This window comes from Nicotiana attenuata, unplaced genomic scaffold, assembly GCF_001879085.1.
Source record: "Nicotiana attenuata strain UT unplaced genomic scaffold, NIATTr2, whole genome shotgun sequence".
Classification (NCBI taxonomy): domain Eukaryota; kingdom Viridiplantae; phylum Streptophyta; class Magnoliopsida; order Solanales; family Solanaceae; genus Nicotiana; species Nicotiana attenuata.
Genome location: NW_017676050.1, coordinates 1 through 23355, shown reverse-complemented (window position 1 = coordinate 23355; position 23355 = coordinate 1). Strand labels below are relative to the sequence as shown.

General features: G+C 37.6%; 1 protein-coding gene across 1 annotated transcript; it reads left to right on the top strand.

The window, feature by feature from the left end:
- The first annotated feature begins 2012 nt into the window (after window positions 1-2012).
- LOC109220703 (receptor-like kinase TMK4) lies at window positions 2013-6030 on the top strand. Its single transcript, XM_019385166.1, has 2 exons — window positions 2013-4528; window positions 5182-6030. The coding sequence occupies exons 1-2, from the start codon at window positions 2260-2262 to the stop codon at window positions 5691-5693; spliced, it is 2781 nt and encodes a 926-aa protein (XP_019240711.1). The 5' UTR covers window positions 2013-2259; the 3' UTR covers window positions 5694-6030.
- The last annotated feature ends 17325 nt before the right edge of the window (window positions 6031-23355 follow it).

The window sequence follows — 23355 nt, the reverse complement described above, 5'->3', positions numbered from 1 at the left end:
AAATATTTTTTTAACAAAAGATCCATCTTAATTAATCAAACAATACAAAAGTAAATAAAACAAAACAAAACTATAATATTAAAACTTAAGAGTTGGAACGAGTTTACCGAATTGACGAACAACTTGTTGAAAATTATATATCGTTGAAGACTTGAAGATTTCAATTCACCAACTTCACAATTTTTCACAAATTGCAACAATAAAGTAAGCAATTATAGAAGAAAATTTGAGAGAGAGATTGAGAGATTGGTGATTTTGTGAGAAAAATGAAAGAATGAGGGGGTATTTATAGTTGAAAATAGGGAAAAAGTGTAATTATAAAAAGTTTGGGGTTAAANAAGTTGGGGGGAAAACAAAGGGGGGGGAGGTTAAATGGCTATTTTAGAAATAGCAAACGGCTATTTTTGTAGGCCAACGACCATTTTTTAAACTTTTTAACGACTAAAAAAAATTTTGAAATATTTTTTTTTTTTAAAAAAATAGCCGTTGGGCCCGTTTGATCCCGTTTAGGACCGGTTGAACCGGCCCACTTAGGAGCCGGTCCCGGGCCCAAATGGTCCTGGTGTCACGGGCTTTTTTAGGGGACCGGCCCACTTAGCAACCCACCCCCCCTGATCCCGGGTTTAAACGGTTAGGCCCGTTTAGGCCCACTACCCATATATGATGCTGCTGTTATGTCAAAGTTAAATATAAGGGTTGTTGAATTATTCAATTATCTCTGAAGAAAATTGATTTAGAGTGGTCACTATTTACCATATTAACCAGTTTTAAAGACTAGTAGATGAAAGTAATAAATACAATATGCAACTTCCTTAAAAAAATAACCAAATTTTGGTAAAATTATAGAGATTCAATTGAGTCATCATTTTAATTATACGGCAAATACAATAAAACAGTTATATAGCAAATATAGACCTATAATGAGACAAGACAAAGTCAAACAGTTAATTAACATTGATTGAAATTCTAACAATCACAAGGCTAAAAACTACTATAAGCCTTAAGAGAAACGTTACACATTCAATAATGTAACCACGATTAGTATTTTATAGTAATGTAAATAGTCGAAAATGTCCTACTAGTTTGTATTCTTGTTTAACCAATAAATAAATTAATATTAAATTTGAATACAAATTGATAGATACTGTCACCAATGAAGATAACTTTATTGCTCTTATTTACACGCATTAAACAAATAACAAGATTATCCTAAACCCAAATTAGGAAAGCAAACCAAGAGAAAATAAGACAAACACCATAGTTTGCATTTCAGCGTTTCTTTATTATATCCATGTTTGAAGCATTTATTCTCTAAGTTAAAATTGAAAAATATTATTAGTTAAGTAATTATCAAGTAATCAACTATATTTTCATCTAAATTAATAAACCTCAGTTATATTAATGAATTTTTCACTTCTTCTTTTACTTAGATGGACATATCTCAACAATTTAGAGTGTTGGTAATAAAATAATTTTTGACATTTATCATCAATCTATTTAAATATTCTTCATTTTTTCGACTATAAAGAATATTCTCGTTCAATTAACCATTCCATATTTGAAATTCATTATTCCGATTAATTCAGATCCGTATTCGTGAAAATGATCAAAGGTTCAAATGCATAATACCAAAAATTCTCATTCACAAAATTCTTCTGGCTAAGAGTGGAGAAATCTCAACCATGACGCTATAACATTTTTAAGATAATACAGTCGGACCTCTCTGTACCAGCATCCTAGTATAATAGTCATTCACTAAATGCTAGTTTTTCTCGGAACCAATTTTTATGTTATGTTATAATATATGTCTTCTATAACAACACTTCACTATAGCAATCAAAAAATATCGGAACAAATGAAGCTGTTATAGGGAAGTTTTACTGTATAACACTAATATACTTATCAAACAAAAGTTTATGAAGTTAAATATTGAAAAAAGAAAAGCAAAAAAATATTTTAAAAAATGAATAAAAGATGAAATGGAGCAACAAGTTGATGACAAAGATACAGTTCATCTAAAGCTGTCAACATTAAGCATAAATTCTCTCTTTGCATAAATATGAAAAATCAAAATCATTAGCCAACCCAAACCCCAAAAAAGTATACTATACAACATAGCTGCTGCTATACACAAAAACTAAAAACAGCTCAAAAACCAAACACAAATTTCAAGAAACAAGACCCCAAAAAATTTCCAAAAATCTCCGTTTGTTCCTCACATTATATGTTTCTACTACCCTAGATCCTCAAACCCCATCAATGGCTTCCTCTCCCCACCCACCCCACTACCTCCTTCTCCTCCTCTTTCTCTTCACCTTAATCCCTTCCACATTTTCAGATGATGCTGCTGTTATGTCAAAGCTACTAGCTGCTCTTTCTCCAGCTCCTTCAGGGTGGTCATCTGATAAACCATTTTGTTCTTGGACTGCTGTGAACTGTGACAAATCTAGTGGTACTGTAGTTTCAATAAATATTGATTCACAGTCTCTTTCTGGTTCATTACCTTCTGATCTGAACCAACTTTCAAATCTTAAAACCCTTTCTGTTCAAAAGAATTCACTTTCTGGCCCCTTACCTTCTTTTGCAAATATGACCAAATTAGCTGAGATTTACTTGGATAATAACCAATTCAGCTCTGTTCCTCAAGATTTCCTTTTGGGTCTTCCTGGTTTGCAGAGTTTTAGCATTAGTGAAAATGGAAAGCTTAGTCCTTGGCAAATTCCTTTGTATTTGACTGAAAGTAGCAATCTTGGTACTATTCTTGCAAGTAATGCTAGTATTTTTGGTGTTATTCCTGATTTCTTTGATGCTTTCCCAAATCTTCAAGATTTGAGATTGTCTTATAATAATTTTACTGGTTCTTTGCCTGCTTCTTTTGCGGGTAGTGAAATTAGGAATTTGTGGCTAAATAATCAATTTCAAGGGTTATCTGGAACCATTGATGTGATTGAAAATATGACACAATTGTCACAAGTTTGGTTACATGCTAATTCTTTTAGTGGTCCAATTCCTGATTTGTCCAAATGTGAGAATATATTTGATTTGCAGTTAAGGGACAATCAGTTTACTGGTGTTATTCCAGATTCAGTAATGGGGTTGCCTAAGTTGGTAAATATTACTTTGCAAAACAATAAATTGCAAGGTCCAATGCCACAGTTTAAAGAAGGGGTTAAGGTGCAACTTGGTACTACTAATAGCTTTTGTCAGTCCACTCCCGGACCGTGTGATCCGCAGGTTACAGCACTTCTTGAAGTAGCTGGTGGTTTTGGTTATCCGGCGACTTTGGCTGAGTCTTGGATAGGCAATGATCCTTGCAAACAATGGTCATATATAAGCTGTGATGGAAAAAATGTAGCTGTTGCAACATTTGGTAAGCGGCAGTTTTCAGGTTTTATTTCCCCTGCTTTTGCAAATTTGACCTCTTTGAGGACCTTGCTTTTGAACGATAACAATCTTACTGGATCTATACCGGAAACCTTGACAACTTTGCCTAAGCTTCAAGCCATCGATGTTACTAATAACAATTTATCTGGTCCTTTGCCTGTGTTTCGATCGGGTGTTAAGTTTACTTATGGTGGTAACTTATTGCTTGGAAAGAATATTAGTGATGGAGGGGGGAGTGGTGGATCACCAGGGTCGGGGTCGAACTCGAGTAGTGATGGTGGAAATGCATCTGGTGGTTCAACGAAGTCCACAGTTTCAGCTGGAATGATTGTTGGTGTGGTTATATCTGTTGTTATTTTTGTCCTAGTTGTTTTGTTTGTTTCTTACAAATGTTACATAATGAGGCGGCATAAAAGATTCGGGAGGGTTGAGACTCCGGAAGGAAGCAATCAAATGGTTAAGCCTAGTGTAGTGAATGGTACGAATGGGTATGCAGGAGTTCCAAGTGAGCTACAAAGCCAGAGCAGTGGCGATCATAGCGAGATGCCGGTCTTTGAAGGTGGAAATGTTGCCATTTCTATCCAGGTGCTTCGACAAGTAACGAACAATTTCAATGAAGAAAATATATTGGGTAGAGGAGGATTTGGAGTCGTTTATAAGGGCGAATTACATGATGGGACTAAGATTGCTGTGAAGAGGATGGAATCCGGGGCGATGGGTACTAAAGGAATGAATGAGTTCCAAGCTGAAATCGCGGTCCTTACCAAAGTTAGGCATAGGCATCTCGTTGCTCTTCTTGGTTTCTGTGTTAACGGTAATGAGAGACTTTTGGTGTACGAGTACATGCCACAGGGAACTTTAAGTCAGCATTTGTTTGAATGGCAAGAACTTGGCTACCCACTTTTGACTTGGAAGCAAAGGGTAACAATAGCATTAGACGTTGCAAGGGGAGTTGAGTATCTCCACAGCTTGGCGCAACAAAGTTTTATCCATAGAGATTTGAAACCCTCTAACATACTTCTGGGGGATGACATGAGAGCCAAGGTTGCAGATTTTGGATTGGTCAGGAATGCGCCCGATGGGAAATATTCTGTTGAGACGCGGTTGGCTGGAACTTTTGGCTATCTGGCGCCTGAATATGCTGGTAAATACTTCCTATGCTTATCATAATCCTTTTTAATTCGCGTGAGATCTGATTAGCATGCCCTAACGGAAAACTCTACATTTGATAGAAAACTAAGATTATCCTGCAATTACTTTCATGTGCTTTATAATCCTCAAAAGATTAGATAGTCATAGCGACTAGTTGTTTTATTGAAGCGAGTCACCATGCTTAAATGCTAGTTTGTTCATTTTGTTCCCGCTCATGGATTATTCATGAACAATGTTCAGTAAAGTAACTGTATTTTAGCGAAAAGGAATCGTTGAAAGACAAATGGAAATTTAGAAATCCAATCATCCCGGTCTTCAAAGTGAAACTTAAGCGTTTACATAATTGATTTGCTTAGTATTGATGTTGGTATAACGTGCATTCATGATCCGGTTGAATCTAAACAGAAATTCGGATAGCAAAATATTATTCTTCTTCTAGACATGAGTTCTACATCTCTACATTTGGCATTGGCTAACAATAGCTTTCTGCTCCTAACTCGTTAAACTTTTTAATTTTGAGAAAAATCTTGTCATCTCTTGTTCATATCCACTTCCGGCCTGTTTCTTGCGTCGTAGAAAAGAGAGAGTTTCCATCTTTTGTGGACTAACACTTGGATTAATCGCAACGTCTCCTCTTTGTTACAGCTACTGGACGTGTCACAACCAAAGTAGATGTGTATGCATTTGGGGTTGTTTTAATGGAGATCATCACTGGTAGAAAAGCATTGGACGAGACAATGCCAGACGAGAGGTCCCATTTGGTGACATGGTTCCGCAGAGTCCTTATCAACAAAGACAACCTCCGAAAGGCTATCGACGAAACACTTGATCCCGACGAGGAAACATTCGAGAGCATTGCAAAGGTTGCCGAGTTAGCAGGCCATTGTACTGCACGCGAACCATTTCAACGCCCTGATATGGGACACGCTGTCAATGTCCTTGCACCCCTCGTAGAGCTGTGGAAACCTACAAGAAATGAAGACGAAGACAGCGGCATTGATCTCCATGTAAGCCTTCCTCAAATCCTACAAAGATGGCAAGCTGATGAAGGAACTTCAAGAATGTTTGATGATTTCTCCTACAGTCAAACACAGTCGAGCATTCCCTCAAAACCTTCTGGATTTGCAGATAGTTTTAATTCAACAGATTGCAGATGACAGATGAGCAAAAATCAAGAAAATTTCTGCAGAATTTTGGGGTAACAGGTCAAGTTCAGACCCCACACGGTTTTCATCCTTTGTGAATCACTAAATTCATTTGGTTAATTGGTTTCTTCTTAACAACGCGTTTTACTTTTTGTCTCCACATTATCTTTTATTATGATAGACCTAAGTTTATATGTAGTTTTTATTTGTTTGGATTCTTTAAGGAGCCAGGCTGGACAACAGAGTTTTGTTGTTGTTTTGTTAGAAGGGAAATTGTATTAAATTCTTTTTATCTTACATAGTTAATGTAAATATGATTGAGATATTTAAGCATGCACCATTTTCTACCTTCAAAGTTTGGTACTACAAGATTTGCATCTTTTTTTTCCTCCGTAGTTTGCCATTGAAGAGGAGTCTTGGCGTAACTGGTAAAGTTGATGCCATGTGTGATCAGGAGGTCACGAGTTCAAGTTGTCGAAATAGCCTCTCACAGAAATGCATGGTAAGGTTGCGTACAATAGAACCTTGTGGTCCGGCCCTTCCCTGGACCCCGCGCATAACGGGAGCTTAGTGCATCGGGCTGCCCTTTTAGTTTGCTGCTATAAAATTGTATTTTGATGCTATTATTTTTCTTGTTTTTAATAACGGTGGTGCCCAGACTTGCTTGTATGTATTCGCTTAGGTTGATATCGTAGGCCGCAATTTTTGGTGCAACAAATAGTAATTTTCTATACATTAGAAGCGAGAATAATGCAAACTGCTTACATTTACTACTAGCTTTTTAAAAGAAGATTTTATTTATTTTCAGCATATGAAAATTCTGCTAAAGAATTCTATATGGGCTGTAAAGATTTCTATGAATTTATACATATTTGCTTAAATATTTTAGCTGGATATAAGCTGTCACATAGGCCATTCTTTGGCTTTTCTTGGTTTTTTTTTCTTGGGATTATGATTGGGTCTTATTTCACATGGGGTGAGCAAGAATATATTGTATAAAGGCTAGTGTTGAGGAAAAGGGATGTCTTTTAAATGGAATAAAATTTCCTTTTTTTGTTGTTGTGTGTGTGTGTGGGGGAGTTGATGTCGAGGTGCGCATGTTATGGCGACTTTTTGTCAATCATTTAAAGTTTTTATTTAGGATTTAATGGGTTTTGTATTTAAGAAGAGGACATTAAATCTATTCTTAGTCAAGATAATGACAGGGTATTTAGGTCAAATTCTTGATGTAGTGGAAAGTAATGGTTTTCTAGATAGAGTAACTGAAATTTTCTTCTTGTTGTTTTCTTTTGTTGGTTCCCTCTTTTGCCAACTTTTTTTATCAAGTGATGTAATAGTATGTCCCTATCAAGAGAAGGAGAAGTTTCTCTTCCTCACCTCATTTTCCTCTCTGGTCCCCATATCCTCCATTTTGGTTGTAAGAAGGAAAAATATGGAGTTTAATTTTCTAAACATGGATTGGGTAAAAAAAAAATATTTACGCTATGAAGTTATCTAAAAAGTTCAATAAAAGTAAGGGAAATTATCAGCTATGTCACTCTACAAACTTTCCTAACAAAAAATAGCCCAAAACAAAATATCTACTAAAAAAGGCCCAAATATCATTTTTGGCCCAAATAGTTTCAATTAATGTCAGTTTTTTTTGTATCCGTTATTTTTCGTATAGAAAACCAAGTTTTCTCTCTCTTTCTCTATATCTCTCACTCACTCCCTCCCTCCCCCTCTCTCTCTCTCTCTCTCTCTCTCTCTCTCTCTCTCTCTCTCTCTCTCTCTTTCTCTGCGATTTTTTTCCAAAATTCAACCAAAATTGCTGAAATTGACGACAAAACAAGATACATTTCGGTTATTTTCGTCTGATTCCAGATAATTTGGAGTAGAAAACCTCTTATTTTGTATATTTTTTCTGATTGCATGTGTTTTTGTAGAATGGATGTTGCTTTTCTTTAGGCTTTTGCGACTGATTTTGTAAGTTTTGGTCGAGTTTTTGTATTAATTTCTTCACAAATTTCTGTAACCTTTTGTTCGTATATTTTTTTTAAAATTTTGTCATTGAACCTAGTTTCAATTTTGAAACAGAGCAATATGAGAAGACAAACTCGTTCGATGAGTTCATCACCTTATTCAAAGTCGGTTTCAATCGGGAAATCGAGCAACATGAGAAGAGAAACTAGGTCGATGAGTTTATATCCTCATTCAACCCCGGTTTTAGTTGACAAATCGATTGATGAACAATATATGCGAAGACAAAATCGTTCCGACAGTGTTAATGTGTTAGAATCTCGAAAGGATATTGTTGGAAAATCTGAGAAAAAGAAGAGCAAGAGGGTTATAATGGATATTGATCAAGGTAAGAGAAAACGTGTCGTGGAGGACGAGGTGAATTTGGGTGTCAAGCCAAAAAAAAAAAAACAAGGTTCAGAAGGCAGAAAAAGTTGAAATTCCTGACAAAGTTTGTAAGGTATATACAATTTCAGTTATACTTTTTTCTATTGTTCACTCTTCTTTTAAAATTTGGATTTAGTTTGTATTTGTTTGTTTTTAATTCGTGTCATGTATTTGTAGCCTTGGAAGCTCTATATTCCAATTGGTGAGCCGTTTCCTGTTACTCATTGGTCATCATACACTAATGTGGACATTGTATCGGTTTTACGATCAAAGCTGACTGATGTCCAGCTTCGGATGTTTAGGGAAAGCTGTTTTGCCTATTTCCTTGATTTACCTCGAGTTGCTATCTAGGCACAACTTATTCGTTCTTTAATGTTTAGGAAGTTGGTTCAAGATAAGTATGATCAATTTTATGTGAAATTGAATGACGAATGTGTTTTACGTTTTGGTCTTCGAGAATTTGGTATTGTAAGTGGTTTAACTTGTTGTGGTAATGAACATGTTGAAGGTAAATTCAGTGGACCCAATAGGTTGGTGGATACTTATTTTTCTGGTTTTGAAGTGGTGTCAAAGAAGTCACTTATTGATTGTTTTGAGAAGAAGAAATGGCAGTCTGATGAAGACGCAGTTAAGATTGCAATCATTTATTTCATAAACACATTTCTAATGTCCACTCAGGCTCAGAAGACATTTATTAGTAAATGTGATTTCCATCTTGTCGAGAGTGGTGAGTATGTGTCGTTTCCATGGGGTAAGATTGCGTTTCGAGCTTTAATGAAGTCGGTGAGGGACAGGTTGAGGGGAAAGTCCGAGTTTTATAGGATTGGTGGATTTCCTCTTGCACTATAGGTGTGGTTCTATGAATGTTGCACTGTAGTTGATCAAAAGTTTGCTGTTCGCGTTGGAGATCATACACCACGCATATTGAATTGGGAAATGACAAACAGGCCAACGGGTGAGGACTTCTCTACTGGTTTCTTCAACAGCACAGGGAATAAGGTACCATCTTTTATGTCTTGATGGGATATACATTTATAATACACTGTAATTCATTATGATACATCAAACATACATTTTTTATACATCTTTGATACATCTAGGACTGAATCACTTTTGGTTACCTTTGTAGTTTAAAAATATCTCTCCGACAATTGAAGAGCTAAGGAGATTTACTTTGCCTGTTGAAGTTACCGATGAGTATCAGAAATATTTGACATCACGTAATAGGGAAAAACTTCTTATTGATGATAGCGATGATTTTGTCATGCCACCCCCGAAACACATTAAGGAGCCTGTCCCACCAAAAAAGGCGCCAAAAAACGCGCCAGGTGTCCAACCTGTTGATTATGACCTTGAGTTGCAGAAGTTGAAAGCTGATGTGAAGCAAGTATGTATTGGTCTTTTTTATATATTTTTTTGAAAGTATTGTTCAAATTGAATATTTAAAGTCTATTATCTTTCTTATTTGTTTCATCTTGTAGCTCCATAAGCAGTGAAATTCCTTCATGGATTATGTTTCTGATAAATTCAAGGAGCTCTTTGAGTTGATAAATTCCAAGGTATGTGTTTCTTTTCCATTGTGCATTTCTTTTTATTTTTTAGTTAACTTACTATATCCTTTTTTTAAAAATAGCTTGGTGCAAGCGAAGTCAAATATGGTGCACATCCAGAGGAAGACACCAGTGGTCGTTAAGACAATAATGATTTTGTGAGCAATATGGAGTTTGGTGGCAATGAAGACGTTGAAATGGATGGTTGTCAGGTGTGTTTAGTTGTGCATTCTGCACTTTCCCCTTTTTTTTTATTTGTTGTTTTTGATAATTCGATTCCTTTTAAAAAAAATAGGTCGGTGGAAGTGAAGGCAAAGATGTTCCACATTCTCAAAGAGATACTAGTGTAGCAGATCAGTTAGGTGTCAATACTATGGAAGGACCTTCTGGTGTGAAAGTTGACATGTTTGTTGCTAAAGTAACTTTCACACCAGATGTAGCACATGCTGGCGTTATTGGTGAGATTGCAGATGCGGCGGCAGGGGAGACGGAGGAAGAATCTGAGAAACAAAAGGTTCCCGAATCCCGGACTGGTGCTGTTTGCGCGACTGCAAGTGTTGATGCAGCGTAGGGAGACGGAGGAGATCTGAGAACAAAGGTTCCTGAATCCGGACTGATGTATTGTGCGACTGCAAGTGTTGATGCGGCGACAGGGGAGNNNGTTCCTGAATCCCGGACTGGTGCTGTTTGTGCGACTGCAAGTGTTGATGCGGCGGCAGGGGAGACGGAGGAAGAATCTGAGAAACAAAAGGTTCCTGAATCTCGGACTGGTGCTGTTTGTGCAACTGCAAGTGTTGATGAGGCGGCAGGGGAGATGGTTCTGTACAGTGCTGAATTACTTCCTGAAGTATCGCCGCAAATGGAAAAAAGAAAGAGATGCCCTGCAAAGGCCGTGCAGTCTCCGTTCATTACTGTGTTTGATTCAGGTTCCAGTACTGGTGTTGTTGCAGCGAAAGGAGAAAGGCAAATTTATGCCATTAAGCATCCTTTTCAAAGCAAAATCGGAACTGGCATTAATAGCTCTTTGTTGAATGTATTTGCTGCGTGGGTCAGAGAAGGGAAGTCCAGAAAGAAGTATGTTTCCAACTTCTGAGTTTTTTTTCAGTTTTATATTTTAATATATTGTCACTTATAGCATTATTTTATATCAAATCACTGTACTCTTTTGTGTATATATGTTACCAGGAATGAAATTTACCCGAAGCATGTTAGTGAACTCAATCCTGCTTATGATCTTGGTGTATTTCATGTTGACAACAAAAAATGGTTTTGCACTTTGGCATATAATGGTCAGTCCTTGGATGACTCGGTATGTAAGAATTAACTTTTGCATTTTTTTTTAAAATTTTAGCCAGTGTACACATGAACACCCAGTCCTCTTAAGTTAGAACAGATTATTAATTGCTATTTCCTGGCACAAGAGATAGCAGTGAGCATTTATTTTCCTTTGTTTTCTGTGATTTTGGTTTGAAAAACCGTAGCTGCTTAAAGCTTACGAGCCTTTAGTGATTAGTTATTTGTTATGTTTTGTTTCAGCACGTTGATGTTTTGTTCTATTATCTGAGAAAGAAAGGGAAGTATGACAAAGATCTACCTGTAACATTCACCACCACAGATTGGTACTTCGACGAGAAAATTAATGAGTTGTGGCAGGCGTTTATTGATACAGATGGAGACAGTGATGTGTGCACTCCGAAATATGTCATTGCAGAGTATATTCAGGGGTTTGTCTTGGATGCCAATGTTCCATGGCACACTGTCGAGCATGTCTTAATGCCAATTAATGTTGCAGAACAATGGCATTGGATAATGGCTGTGATGTCCTTCAAGGATAGGTGCATTTATGTGTATGACTCTATGCGCGGTGGAGCTGCTCATCAAGACAAAGTTCATAAGACCATGGCCAAGTATTCTGTGTTGCTGCCTCATTTTTTCGTGCACACGCATTTCTATTTAAACAAAAAAGATATCAATTGGCGCACTGGTGTCTATAAATCAAAAGACTTGATTACCCCCTTTTATGTAAAACTGGTCGAAGGATTGCCTCAACAAGTTGAAGCGTATGAATTTCTTTCAACACAATCTGTCTTGTTTTTAGATTCTGCAGTTTGATAGTTGTTGTTTTTTTATTTTTGCAGTGATTGCGGTGTATTTGCGGCATCATTTGTCGAGTATTTCATTGAGGGCAAGACGCCTCCTAAAAAATTCAATGCCTATGCACACCGGCGCAGATTTGGTGCTCTCTTGTGGGATTATTCTAGAAAGAAGATGGAACTGAACGCGCAAAGTGATGATGAGATTATTGGTCGACAGAATAAGTCGCGGAAGCAGAAGAAGTAGTTACTTTTGTCATTGTTGTAGGATGAACTCTATAATTTTGTTTTTGTATTGTGTTCTGTTATTTTGTCATTGTTGTAAGACGGATCAGATTTGTTTGTGTTTGAATTTTAGGAATACTTTTAAGAATTGTATGGCAAATGAGATGTTTGCTCTGTTATAAAGGTTTAATGAGTTTCAGTGCGATATTGAATTGTTGCAGTTTAGTTTATTTGTGTGTTTTCTCCCTTGATTTTGTGTTATGAATTATAGATATTAAAAATATACGGTAGTTTGTGATACATTGTCTCTTGCAGATACACGCATGATACATACATGATGCAGATATGATACACATATGATACAGATATGATACATATATGATACGGATATGATACACATATGATACACAGTTTCAAATATGTATTGATGAAGCCACTCTTATTTGCAAATTTCTAAAACTATTTGCATAGTTTTTTAGCTGCTACGACTGTTTTCCATTAGTTAGCTTTGTTACTACACAAATACAGGCATGAGTAAGAGCCTATACACAGAGATACATAGGTGATACACAAGCGATACATAGATGATACAAATGTGATGCACAAGCGATACATATATGATACAAATATGATACATAGCTGATACAACTTCTTTTTAATCAAACAGATGTATAATATAAACTTGCAACACGATTTTAATTGATAGGTCAAATATTTATTTATATCTAAAATTCAAATGACATTATACAATGATATAGTTCTTGATATATTGCATTCTTCTAAATCTCTATGATATTCAGTAAAGTAAAATAACAAGTAATTCTAAATTTCACATATTTCATCCTCTCTTTGGATTATTTCTACAAGTTTTCCTGTTGTGATCTTCTTGTCCACACTGTCCACATGAAATCGACCTTTTTCGTTCACTTTCAAATATTGGCTTGCACCTCCCCTTCCTTGGCCTTCCTATTGTTTTAGTCAAGTCTGGTGGCAAGACTTTTTCATTTAGAACTTCTGCAGGAATTTCCCATGTGCTTTCATCAGGAACCGGATAAATTGGAATTTCATAGGTCTTCAATAGGTACTTCGTGGTGTAGTACACCGAGAAATACTCAATGTGATCAATGTATTTGTATTTTAATACTGCCCAAGCATGTGCACATGGCAGCTCATCCAACTGAAACCTTCTACAGGTGCAAGTTCGATCTTTTAGGAACACTATTCTCTGCTTACCCTTGTCAAGTACTGAATATAAGTAACTCGTCGAAGGGGTCACCTACAAAATTTATCAACTATCATTAGTGGTGACAAAGCAGATGCCCTCAAAAATACATATACTAGAGAGCCTACAGGATTCAAAATAGCTTAATATCATATCAAACCAACCAATATTTCAGGAGTGGGGTAGGCATAAATGCTACATTAAATTGAAAGCCTTTGCTTTTGTACAGGTGGACACTAGTTTAATAGAATCACGCAAAGGGTTCAAGATATAACAGATCCGTGAAATTCGGCATGATTACATTTCTATGCGTAAGTATCTACAGATTCCAGTCATACCTTCATCTGATGTGACAATTCAAGATTGTCCATCAGTATTGTATCATATTTTTTTCCAAGATCAGTGAATGACTCTACTGCATTCTTTAGGTTTGTAACATTCCATCGTCCGATCAATTTTCTTATGTAGTCTAGCAAAGGCAGTGCTGGGAGTTCCCTAGTAGCCTTGAGTGTTGCATTGATCAACTCCGCAATGTTTGAAGTCATAGTCAATGTTCTATTGACAGTGGAATGTGCTCTGGACCATCTTTCATACCCAACATTCATTAAGTAATCTTTGACCCTCTTATCAATTTTCTCTACCTCTGCCATGTGGTAATCAAACTTCTCAACTGTGTATGCTTTGGCCATAGCAAAGAATATGTCCTTGAGCAACAAATGGTTTTTTTGTAATTTTTTTTACATTATTCCATAGATTCCATATGCAGACACAATGAAGTACTTGTGGATACAAAGTTGCCGCTGCATTTTCAATGCCTTCATGCCTATCCGAGACTATGCACATTCCCTCCCTTTCCCCAAATGCATCCTTGAATCTCGCAAAAAACCACTCCCAGGAAGCATTATTCTCTGAATCTACTATGGCATATGCGAGTGGTAGGATATTACCTGATGGATCTTGTGTTGATGCTATCAATAATGTTCCTCTATATGCCGATTTAATAAAGGTTCCATCTATGACAACAATCGGTTTGCAACACTGTCATCCTTTTATAGACGGATATAGTGCAACGAAAGCATACATGAACAAGTCTTCCTCTATTTTTTTCAAACTTACCACCGACATAGGATTTGTAAGAACCAGCATATAAAAGTAGCTTGGCAGCTTTTCATATGATTCGCTCGGGTTCCCTCTCAGTACTTGAACTGCATATTCTTTCGATCTCCATGCTTGCATATATGTCATCTGAAGACCATACTGCTTGTTCATGTCTCCAATTATGTCATTAGGAGTGTATATTGTTTTTGGGTCTTTATACTTGCCTATCAGAAGACTGCCGATGAGTTTTGCAGTAGCTTGACGTTGTGCGTAAGATTTGTCTTTCAGGGGGCATGAGTGCACTTTGCTGAAATTTCTGACCTTGAAAACGTTTGCTTTTTTCAGGCTCGAAGACTTAAAATACCAATCACAGTTGTTGTTGATGCATACTAGGCAGTACCTACGACAAGGATATAAACTTTTCCATCAATAAACAGAGCGACATGAAATACAATGATATATAGTGATACACACCGCCATCAATAATTGTAACGACCCGGCCGGTCGTTTTTGGAATTTACGCCCCGATCCCCCATTAACTGCTTCCTCTAAGTTCATTTCTGCTATTTTGGTTTGCCGGGACGTTCTGTGTTGGGATTCGGAGTGTTTTGGGACACTTAGTCCCTAAATGAGAGCTTAAGAATTGAAAAATGGTCCGTAATCGGAACAGTGTGAAGAATACCTAGGAATGGAAATCCGATGGTTCCGTTAGCTCCGTTAGGTGATTTCGGGGTTGGGAGCGTGTTCGGGATGTATTTTGGAGGCTCGTAGCTCATTTAGGCTTGAAATGCCGAAGTTGGAATTTTTGAAGTTTCCGGTCCGATAGTGAGTTTTTGATCCGAGGGTCGGATTGGAATTCCGGAAGTTGCAGTAGCTCCGCCATGTCATTTGGGATGTGTGTGCAAAATTTTAGGTCAATCGGACGAGGTTTGGTTAGGTTTTTGATCGAAAGCGTGTTTTGTTGGAATTTGAAGTTCTTAGGCTTGAATCCTTGATTAATTCGTGTCTCCGGCGTTGTTTTAGGTGGTTTAAGGATTGGTACAAGTTTGAATGATGTTATGGGATATGTCCGTAGGTTTGGTTGAGGTCCCGGGGGCCTCGGGTGTGTTTCGGATACTCGACGGAGCATTTTGGAGTTTCAAAGTGTTGCAGAAAATCCTTCAGCTGTGCAGGTCCCAATTCCTTCTTCGCGTTCGCGGTATCATCCACGCGTTCGCGTAGCTTTGGCCTTCTTCCTCTTCGCGTTCGCGTCCTCCTCTACGCGTTCGCGTAGAGTAATTCTGGAGGATGACAACTTTCTTCATTGCGTTCGCAATTAGTGCTCCGCGATCGCGTAGCTTCACACGTTTCTTAACCGCGTTCGCGTCAGGGCTGTCGCGTTCGCATAGACTTATTGGACTCCAAGGGCTGGGCTTGATTTTCATTCAATGCATTCGCGTGACCTATGTCGCGTTCGCGTAGTTCACTGAACCCAGGCCTTCGCGTTCGCATCTATTCCTTCGCGATCGCGAAGGGCATTTTTGGTCCCTTATATTTTCCTTCTACGCGAACGCGGGCTGCCTTTCGCGTTCGCGATGCTTTAGACCCCTGAACAGTACTTAACATTTCAAAAACGAGGTTTTGCCATTTTTATCAAAACTCAAGGTTTGGAGCTCGGATTTGGGAGCAATTTCAAGGGTTTTTCAAGGGCAATCACTGGGTAACGATTCTCTACTCTCCTATGACTAAAACCCATTAATCTAATCGCAAATTCACCCTTTAATTTCGTGTTTTTGAATGGGAAGTGGGTAAACTTCTTAGACCTAACTATGGGGTTTTGAGGGGTCATTTGACCTCCAATTTGGGAGATTTTTATATGGTTAGACTCGTGAGAGTACGAGAGTTCTGAAAACGTAAAAATTATTCGATTCCGAGATGATGGCTGGAGGGGTATTTTGGTCATTTTACCTATTTTCGCGCCCTAGCTCTAAATTTAATAGTGGAATCAGTTGTTTGCAACATTATTTACGATATGTAATTGAATTGAATAGATTTGGGCCATTTGGAGTCGGATACTCGTGGCAAAGGCGTGGTTTCTATTGATATTGAGCCGGTTCGAGGTAAATGGCTTGTCTAACCTTGTGTGGGGGACCCTTTTCCCTTAGGATTTGTTGTTTGTTGATTTGAGTGCCTTGTACGCGAGGTGACGAGCGCGTACTTGAGCCAATTGTTGAAAATTCGGTTTTCTTAAGATATTGAGATTGAGTTCCTTTCATATTTGCTTTATTCTACTTGCACCTATAACCTGTGCTAGATTAGGAAAGCATGTTTAGTTAATTTAACTTGTCTAATGGCTTAAGTTACCTTGACTGTACTACGTGAAGCATGCTAGGCCAGTACTACCTGTTGCTTGTCTTTTGTACTTCGTTTCCGTGTACCTTCTGGTTGTGATTGCGCATTTACATTGGGACTACGGATGTGGGATTCCGGTAGCTCCCCCCCCCCCTACTGTTTGTTTACTTTGGGACTGCGGGTTCGATTCCCGATAGATCCCCCTGCACTTTTACTTTGGGACTGCGGGTTCGATTCCCGACTAGATCCCCTCGCACTTTTACTTTGGACGTGCGGGTTCGATTCCCGACTAGATCCCCCTGCACATTGATGGTTGGACTACGGGACGGTATCCCGGGAGATCCTTCGGATGTACACATATGATGGACTACGGGACGGTATCCCGGGAGATCCACTGGACAGTTGAGAAAAAGGGGCTACAGGATGGTATCCGTGGTACGACCCGTCATTGTTACCATTGGTAGTTGAGCTGTGTTTATTCTGTACTCGTGTAGTTGTTATAGCCTCGTTGACTTGTCTTATCTCACCTTTGTACTTATTATATCTGTCAGATTTTTATACTGTTAAATTATTATTATTATTATATATTGTCTCAGTAGGGCCCTGACTTTCCTCGTCACTACCCAACCGAGGTTAGGCTTGGCACTTACTGAGTACCGTTGTGGTGTACTCATGCCCTTCCTGCGCATGTTTTTCATGTGCAGATCATTCAGGTACCTCCACTCAGGCGCACTATCAGTGAGCAGGAGGACTACGGAGACTTCGAGGTAGATCTGCTGCGTCCGCAGACCGACGAGTCTCCCTCTTACTCTATCTTTAGTACTTAGTTTTCCTTCTTTCGGTTGTTAGAAATTCTGGAGTATGGAACCTTACTATACACTTCTGTAGCCTGTGTTGCCTGTGAGTTTCCGGGTTTTAGGAATTGTTTTAGGCTTGTGATATTGAGTTGTACTTGCCAAGCGGCATTNGAAAGCATACATGAACAAGTCTTCCTCTATTTTTTTCAAACTTACCACCGACATAGGATTTGTAAGAACCAGCATATAAAAGTAGCTTGGCAGCTTTTCATATGATTCGCTCGGGTTCCCTCTCAGTACTTGAACTGCATATCCTTTCGATCTCCATGCTTGCATATATGTCATCTGAAGACCATACTGCTTGTTCATGTCTCCAGTTATGTCATTAGGAGTGTATATTGTTTTTGGGTCTTTATACTTGTCTATCAGAAGACTGCCGATGAGTTTTGCAGTAGCTTGACGTTGTGCCTAAGATCTGCCTTTCAGGGGGCATGAGTGCACTTTGCTGAAATTTCTGACCTTGAAAACGTTTGCTTTTTTCAGGCTCGAAGACTTAAAATACCAATCACAGTTGTTGTTGATGCATACTAGGCAGTACCTACGACAAGGATATAAACTTTTCCATCAATAAACAGAGCGACATGGAATACAATGATATATAGTGATACACATCGCCATCAACAATACTAGATGAAAAAATACAACGACTGTATAGTACTAGACGGTGACAACCACAACTTAAAAGTGTACAGCCACATACTTACAAGCATAATTATGCTTCTAACATCAACTACGATAATACATTGAGATACATAATTATACAATAAATATTTTGATACCTGCTTTCACTTGATCTATGCACCTTAAACTGAAATTTTTCCTTTACTGCCAAGTGCCTCATGACTTTGATTATCGTTGCCTTGTATTTATAAATTTGACCTTCTTCTACATCTATGTGTTGAGGGCCAGTTATTATTGTATTTTTATCAGATTCTGTATCATTCCAGTCTTCTCCATCCCCAAACTCGATCATCTTAATTGTATCGCCATTGTATCCCTCCTCTACAACTGAGCTTTGTGCACATTTTGAGGAAATCACAGCAGAATCGGAATTGTAGCAAATCATGTCCATATCCTTTTCACTCGATGTTATACAAAGGGGATACATTGTAAATTCTGAGCTTTTTTTGAGCTCAAGATATACACATACACCCATACTATTGTATATTACTATTGGTGGAGAACCGTTTTGGACAGTGTATTTGATTTCAATATCATTCAATGAAGTATCTATCATAAGTATTTTCGAAATCACATCTACAAAATCTTCAAAACTTATATTTGGAGTAACTATTACAGCATCTGCATTATAATCTACAAAGTTGTTGTCAACATTCCATCGGCCACCATACTGAATAAAAATTGGTAAATTTGCCATTGAAGTAGCTGAAATTAGGTCAAAACTCACTAGTTCCTTGATTGATTTTGATTGCAGTTCGTAGTTCCTTCTACACAGAAATTGCAAAAGCTGTATCTACCCAGAAATTGCGAAGGTATATAGTGAAATTAATCGATTTTGAGTGAAATTTGGAGCTCCTTTTGAGAATTTTTTGAGAGAGAATGCCGTGATTTACAGAGGTAGAGAATGTCGTGATCTGTTAAATTGATACGCTTGAAAAAACAGGGAAGGAAGGAAGATCTTTAGTGTGATTCTCGGATAGAAGAATCCTTCCTTACGCATATCTCTAATTTTGGGCTACTTTTGGTAAGTGTCTAATTTTGGGCTAGAGGTTGGTAAGTTTGTATTTAAATTGGCTATTTCTGTACTTTTCCCTAAAAGTAAGTAGGGGTGTTCAAATCGAACCGAAAAACCGCATCAAACCGAAAAGTCAAATCAATTCGATTAAAAAATCCAATAAGGTTTGCTAGTGAGTAAAAGAACTCGAACTAAACCGACATATAAATATTTAATTTTTATATATACTTTTAGGACTTTATATAAGAAAAATTTTAAAAATATCTAGAAATATTTGGAATCCACTCATGTGATGTAATATTTAATAGAACTATGAAGTGCATACATTTTATTTACTTTAAATAATGAGTTGTATCACTTTCTTATCAAGTGTTATTGAATTGCGCTAATCTTCTCTTTTTTCTTCCATATTCAAATATCAAGATTTTTTATATCTCTTTTGAATTTGAAATGGTATTTCGAAATTAAAATTAAAAATAACATATCGTTATTTAGGTATCATATTGATTTTTATGTTTAGTTATTAAATTCAGTTAACCTTGAAAGTGTACATCAACCAAAAATTATTGTAAGATGATTAAGAAAATTACTATCGCGTGTTACTACAAAAATTCCTATAAGAATATCTCAATAGATCATATGTTTGTCAATTTTTTAAATTTTTTTACTAAATATATATTCACCTATCAAAACTTTATCGAACTTTAATAAAGTAAGATTGAAATAATATTTAAGTATCGTAAACCCGAAAAACTCGTCAAAATCGAACCAATCCAAAGCGATATAGTTGATTTGGTTTGATTTTGATAAAAATCGAACCAATCCGGTCCATGTACATCCCTACAAGTAAGCATTCAAGATTGTGGCTCATCAGTAGGCATAGTTTTCATTTTCCTAAGGCTAGATATGTAGAATTATTCTGTTCTTGTGCTAGTGGGATGTAGGTAGGCGATTGAATAGTCGAGATATGCATAAGCTGGCTTGGATATTAATTGAGATTATTTTGCTGCCATGTGACCAGGAGGTCACGGGTTCGAGCCGTGGAAACACCCTCTTGCAGAAATGCAGGGTACTTATTCTCTCTTGTAAATCCTCCATGTCGATTTGAGCGCTGTCAAACTGTTCCTTCCAGTTGTTTGCCTCCAACTGAGAATCACGGGCAGCCTTCTCCAAATCACGTGCTACCTTCTCCAAGAAGGAGATTCTGCTCATCAGCTCAGTGCCAATAAGATTGGCCTACGTAAAAAAAAAAGAGAAGTAAGAATCCCAAAGTCAAAATTTTTTACAGAATGGAGAAAATGAGGAAAGAAAAATACCTTTAAAGTGGCATGCACTATGTCATTCGTGAGGGTCAGGTTGCTATGGCTTTCAAGCTTTGCTTTCTCGATGGGGACAATCAAAGGCTCGAGCCAAGTGTCATCTTGACCGGACTTTCTCAAGAGGCTGTTGTTAGCAGGAACCTCAATGGTTACGCTCCTCATAGCAGTACTCCTACTTGAAGAGCCCACCTCCGCATGGTGAACGATAGGTGGAGGAATTTCCAAAGGAGGAGCGGTGGAAGGAATAAAAACAGTGGAAGAAGGAACAGGAGCAACAGTTGATGAAGGTAAAGAAGCAATCACAGGTACGGGAGATGAAAAGGAAGATAGGGGAAGCTCGTCTAGAACAGGTCCTAAGTTTCCACTACCAAAACCACTAACAAAAAGTTGATCGACAGACTCACGAGTGTCGTGAGGAGAGACGTCATCATCATCAGGAATGATAACTGGAGTAACAACAGGCTCGGAAAGAGACAGATGAGGGGAGACTTCAGCCTCGTCATCAGAGACGATACGTCTCCTGGCTCGTGGTCTCGTCGCCAGGGAGCCCTCATCTTCTTCCTCAGTAGCTTTTCTTTTTGAAGAACCCAAGAATAAATCTTGGGCTGAAGAGGTACGAGTACTCAAAGAGTCACGAGAAGCTATGATTGCCTCTGCAGTGACTCCCCGAATAGCGAATCCTGATAAAGAGAAGGATAAAAGTTAGAACAAAGAAAATATTTACATATAGACAAGGTAAAATAGAAACTCTTACCATGAGTTTTTACTTTCCAACTGTAACGGTTGGAAAGGTTTTTCCACGATCTACCCTCCATTGGAGCGGTCTTCAGCAATTTTCCTACCCAATCACGGAAGTTGGGCACGGTCTCCACAACACCCATGGTAGCTGAGAAAAGAAAAAGAAGCGGCATTAGAAAAGTTGATAAAACTTGTAAGGAAAAGGCATGAGGAAGATTTAACACTTACGTGCAAAGTTCCACTTCTCAGGAAAAGGAACGTTATTTTCACCCACTAAACCAGCAGTGGGGGCAGTAACAAACCGAGCATACCAACCACGGTCTTTATCATCCCCGGGGTTCACTAAAACCCTCTTGCTCCTGGCTGCTAGGGTAAATACGCCGTTGCGAAAAAGCCTAGGGGAATAAAGATGAATCAGGTGGGGAAAAGTAAATTCAACCTCCGCCAGATTAGTGAGGTGCCTTAAGCATGCGACAGCCCTCCAAACAATCGGACCAATTCACTACTAGAAATTCGCTATTTTCCGACTACCAAAATAGTCGGAAAGTAGTCGGAAAAGTACCTATTCCGACTACTTTTCGACTGATTTAGAGCAGTCGGAAAAAGATTGGTCGGAAAATATTTTCCGACTACTGTAGTCGGAAATTTCCGACTACAGTAGTCGAAAAATATTTTCCACCAAAAATTAGAAAATGCAGCTATTTTCCGACTGAAGTAGTCGGAAAATAATGAAAAACTGTTATGTATTTTAAAAAATATTTTCGACTACTGTAGTGGGGATATTATACAAATAATAATTACCAATTAGTTATTTTATTATATTTTCCGACTACAGTAGTCGAAATATGTATTATTCTGGCCTCATTTTCCGACTATTGTAGTCGGAAAATCATTATGTTGGGCACACTTTTCGACTACAGTAGTCGGAAAATTGGGTTGAAATTTGACAGAATACTGCCATTTTATTAGCACATCACCTGTCAAATGCAAAATATTATGAACAACCAATTCAACAAGCCAATTCCAACTAAACAACCAACTCAACAAATCAATTTCAACTACACAACCAATTCCAACTATACAATCTAATAATCAAACCAACCAATTCCAACATCAACAAACAAACATTCAAATCCCATAATATCAAACCAAAATATTACTTAACGTCTAAATATTTAATATAAAGTCTGAGTAGCTAATACATATCGACACTAATATAATAAAGTCTAAATATATATATATATATATATATATATATATATCACATCATTAAAATTTACCATAAAGTCTAAATATAAAATTTAAACATCCAAGAACAATGATCAACCTTAAATAACTACTACACATCAGAATCAGACTCTTCATCATCATAAAAGTGGGGCATGTATTTTTTCATGTATTTATCCATTCTAGCAATGTATGCTTCGGCAGTCTCACATCGTTTCGACAACAACTCAATATTCTTTTTCATTGCTCCCATTTCTTCCTGATTTTACGCAGTAGGAGCATCCGAAACTAATGGCGATGGACGAAAAGAGGAAGGCCGTTGTACTCCAAGCTCGTAAACTCTTCCTTTGGATACACCACCTGCTACATCTGTCCATATTGAAGTCATAACATCAGATGACGGTTGGATTGGGGTACCATCATCAGAAACAGGCTGCGTCTGACACCATTCATCTAAGCTTCTATGAAATCCATCCTGAAATAAAAGTAAAATAAGGATTATATAAATAAATCAATATCAAAGTGAAAATAGTGAGTTATTAGCAAAAAATTAGCCCTTATCTTTGGGAGTAAATCTAATTTTGTCCTTCATCTATCACCTTGTCTTATATAATTTAAAAGAGAGGGATAAGTTACAGATTTTACAATTATCCTATAGTGAGATAAACTTCTCATGCAGGGAAATTCAGTGAGAGTTTAGATAGAGCTATCATGCTAAAACTTTCTAAGATTAATATCATCCATATCTGGCTCAGCAAATATACCTAGCTGTAACTTTCATCTCTCTACTACCAACCACATGGTAGCAGCCATAAGTCCGGCCTTTTTTTCATCATTGCCAGTGGAAGCAGTAGTTCGGACTTCACATAGTAACAACCTTTCAATTCTAATATCCTACATCACCACATGTACTTGAAAACCTATACTGCATCT

Bases quoted from the DNA above. Each gene is read 5' to 3' on its own strand.
- LOC109220703 (XM_019385166.1), top strand. From the start codon at position 2,260: ATGGCTTCCTCTCCCCACCCACCCCACTACCTCCTTCTCCTCCTCTTT. The intron at 4,529-5,181 runs GTAAATACTTCC...TCTTTGTTACAG, and splicing joins TCTGGCGCCTGAATATGCTG to CTACTGGACGTGTCACAACC.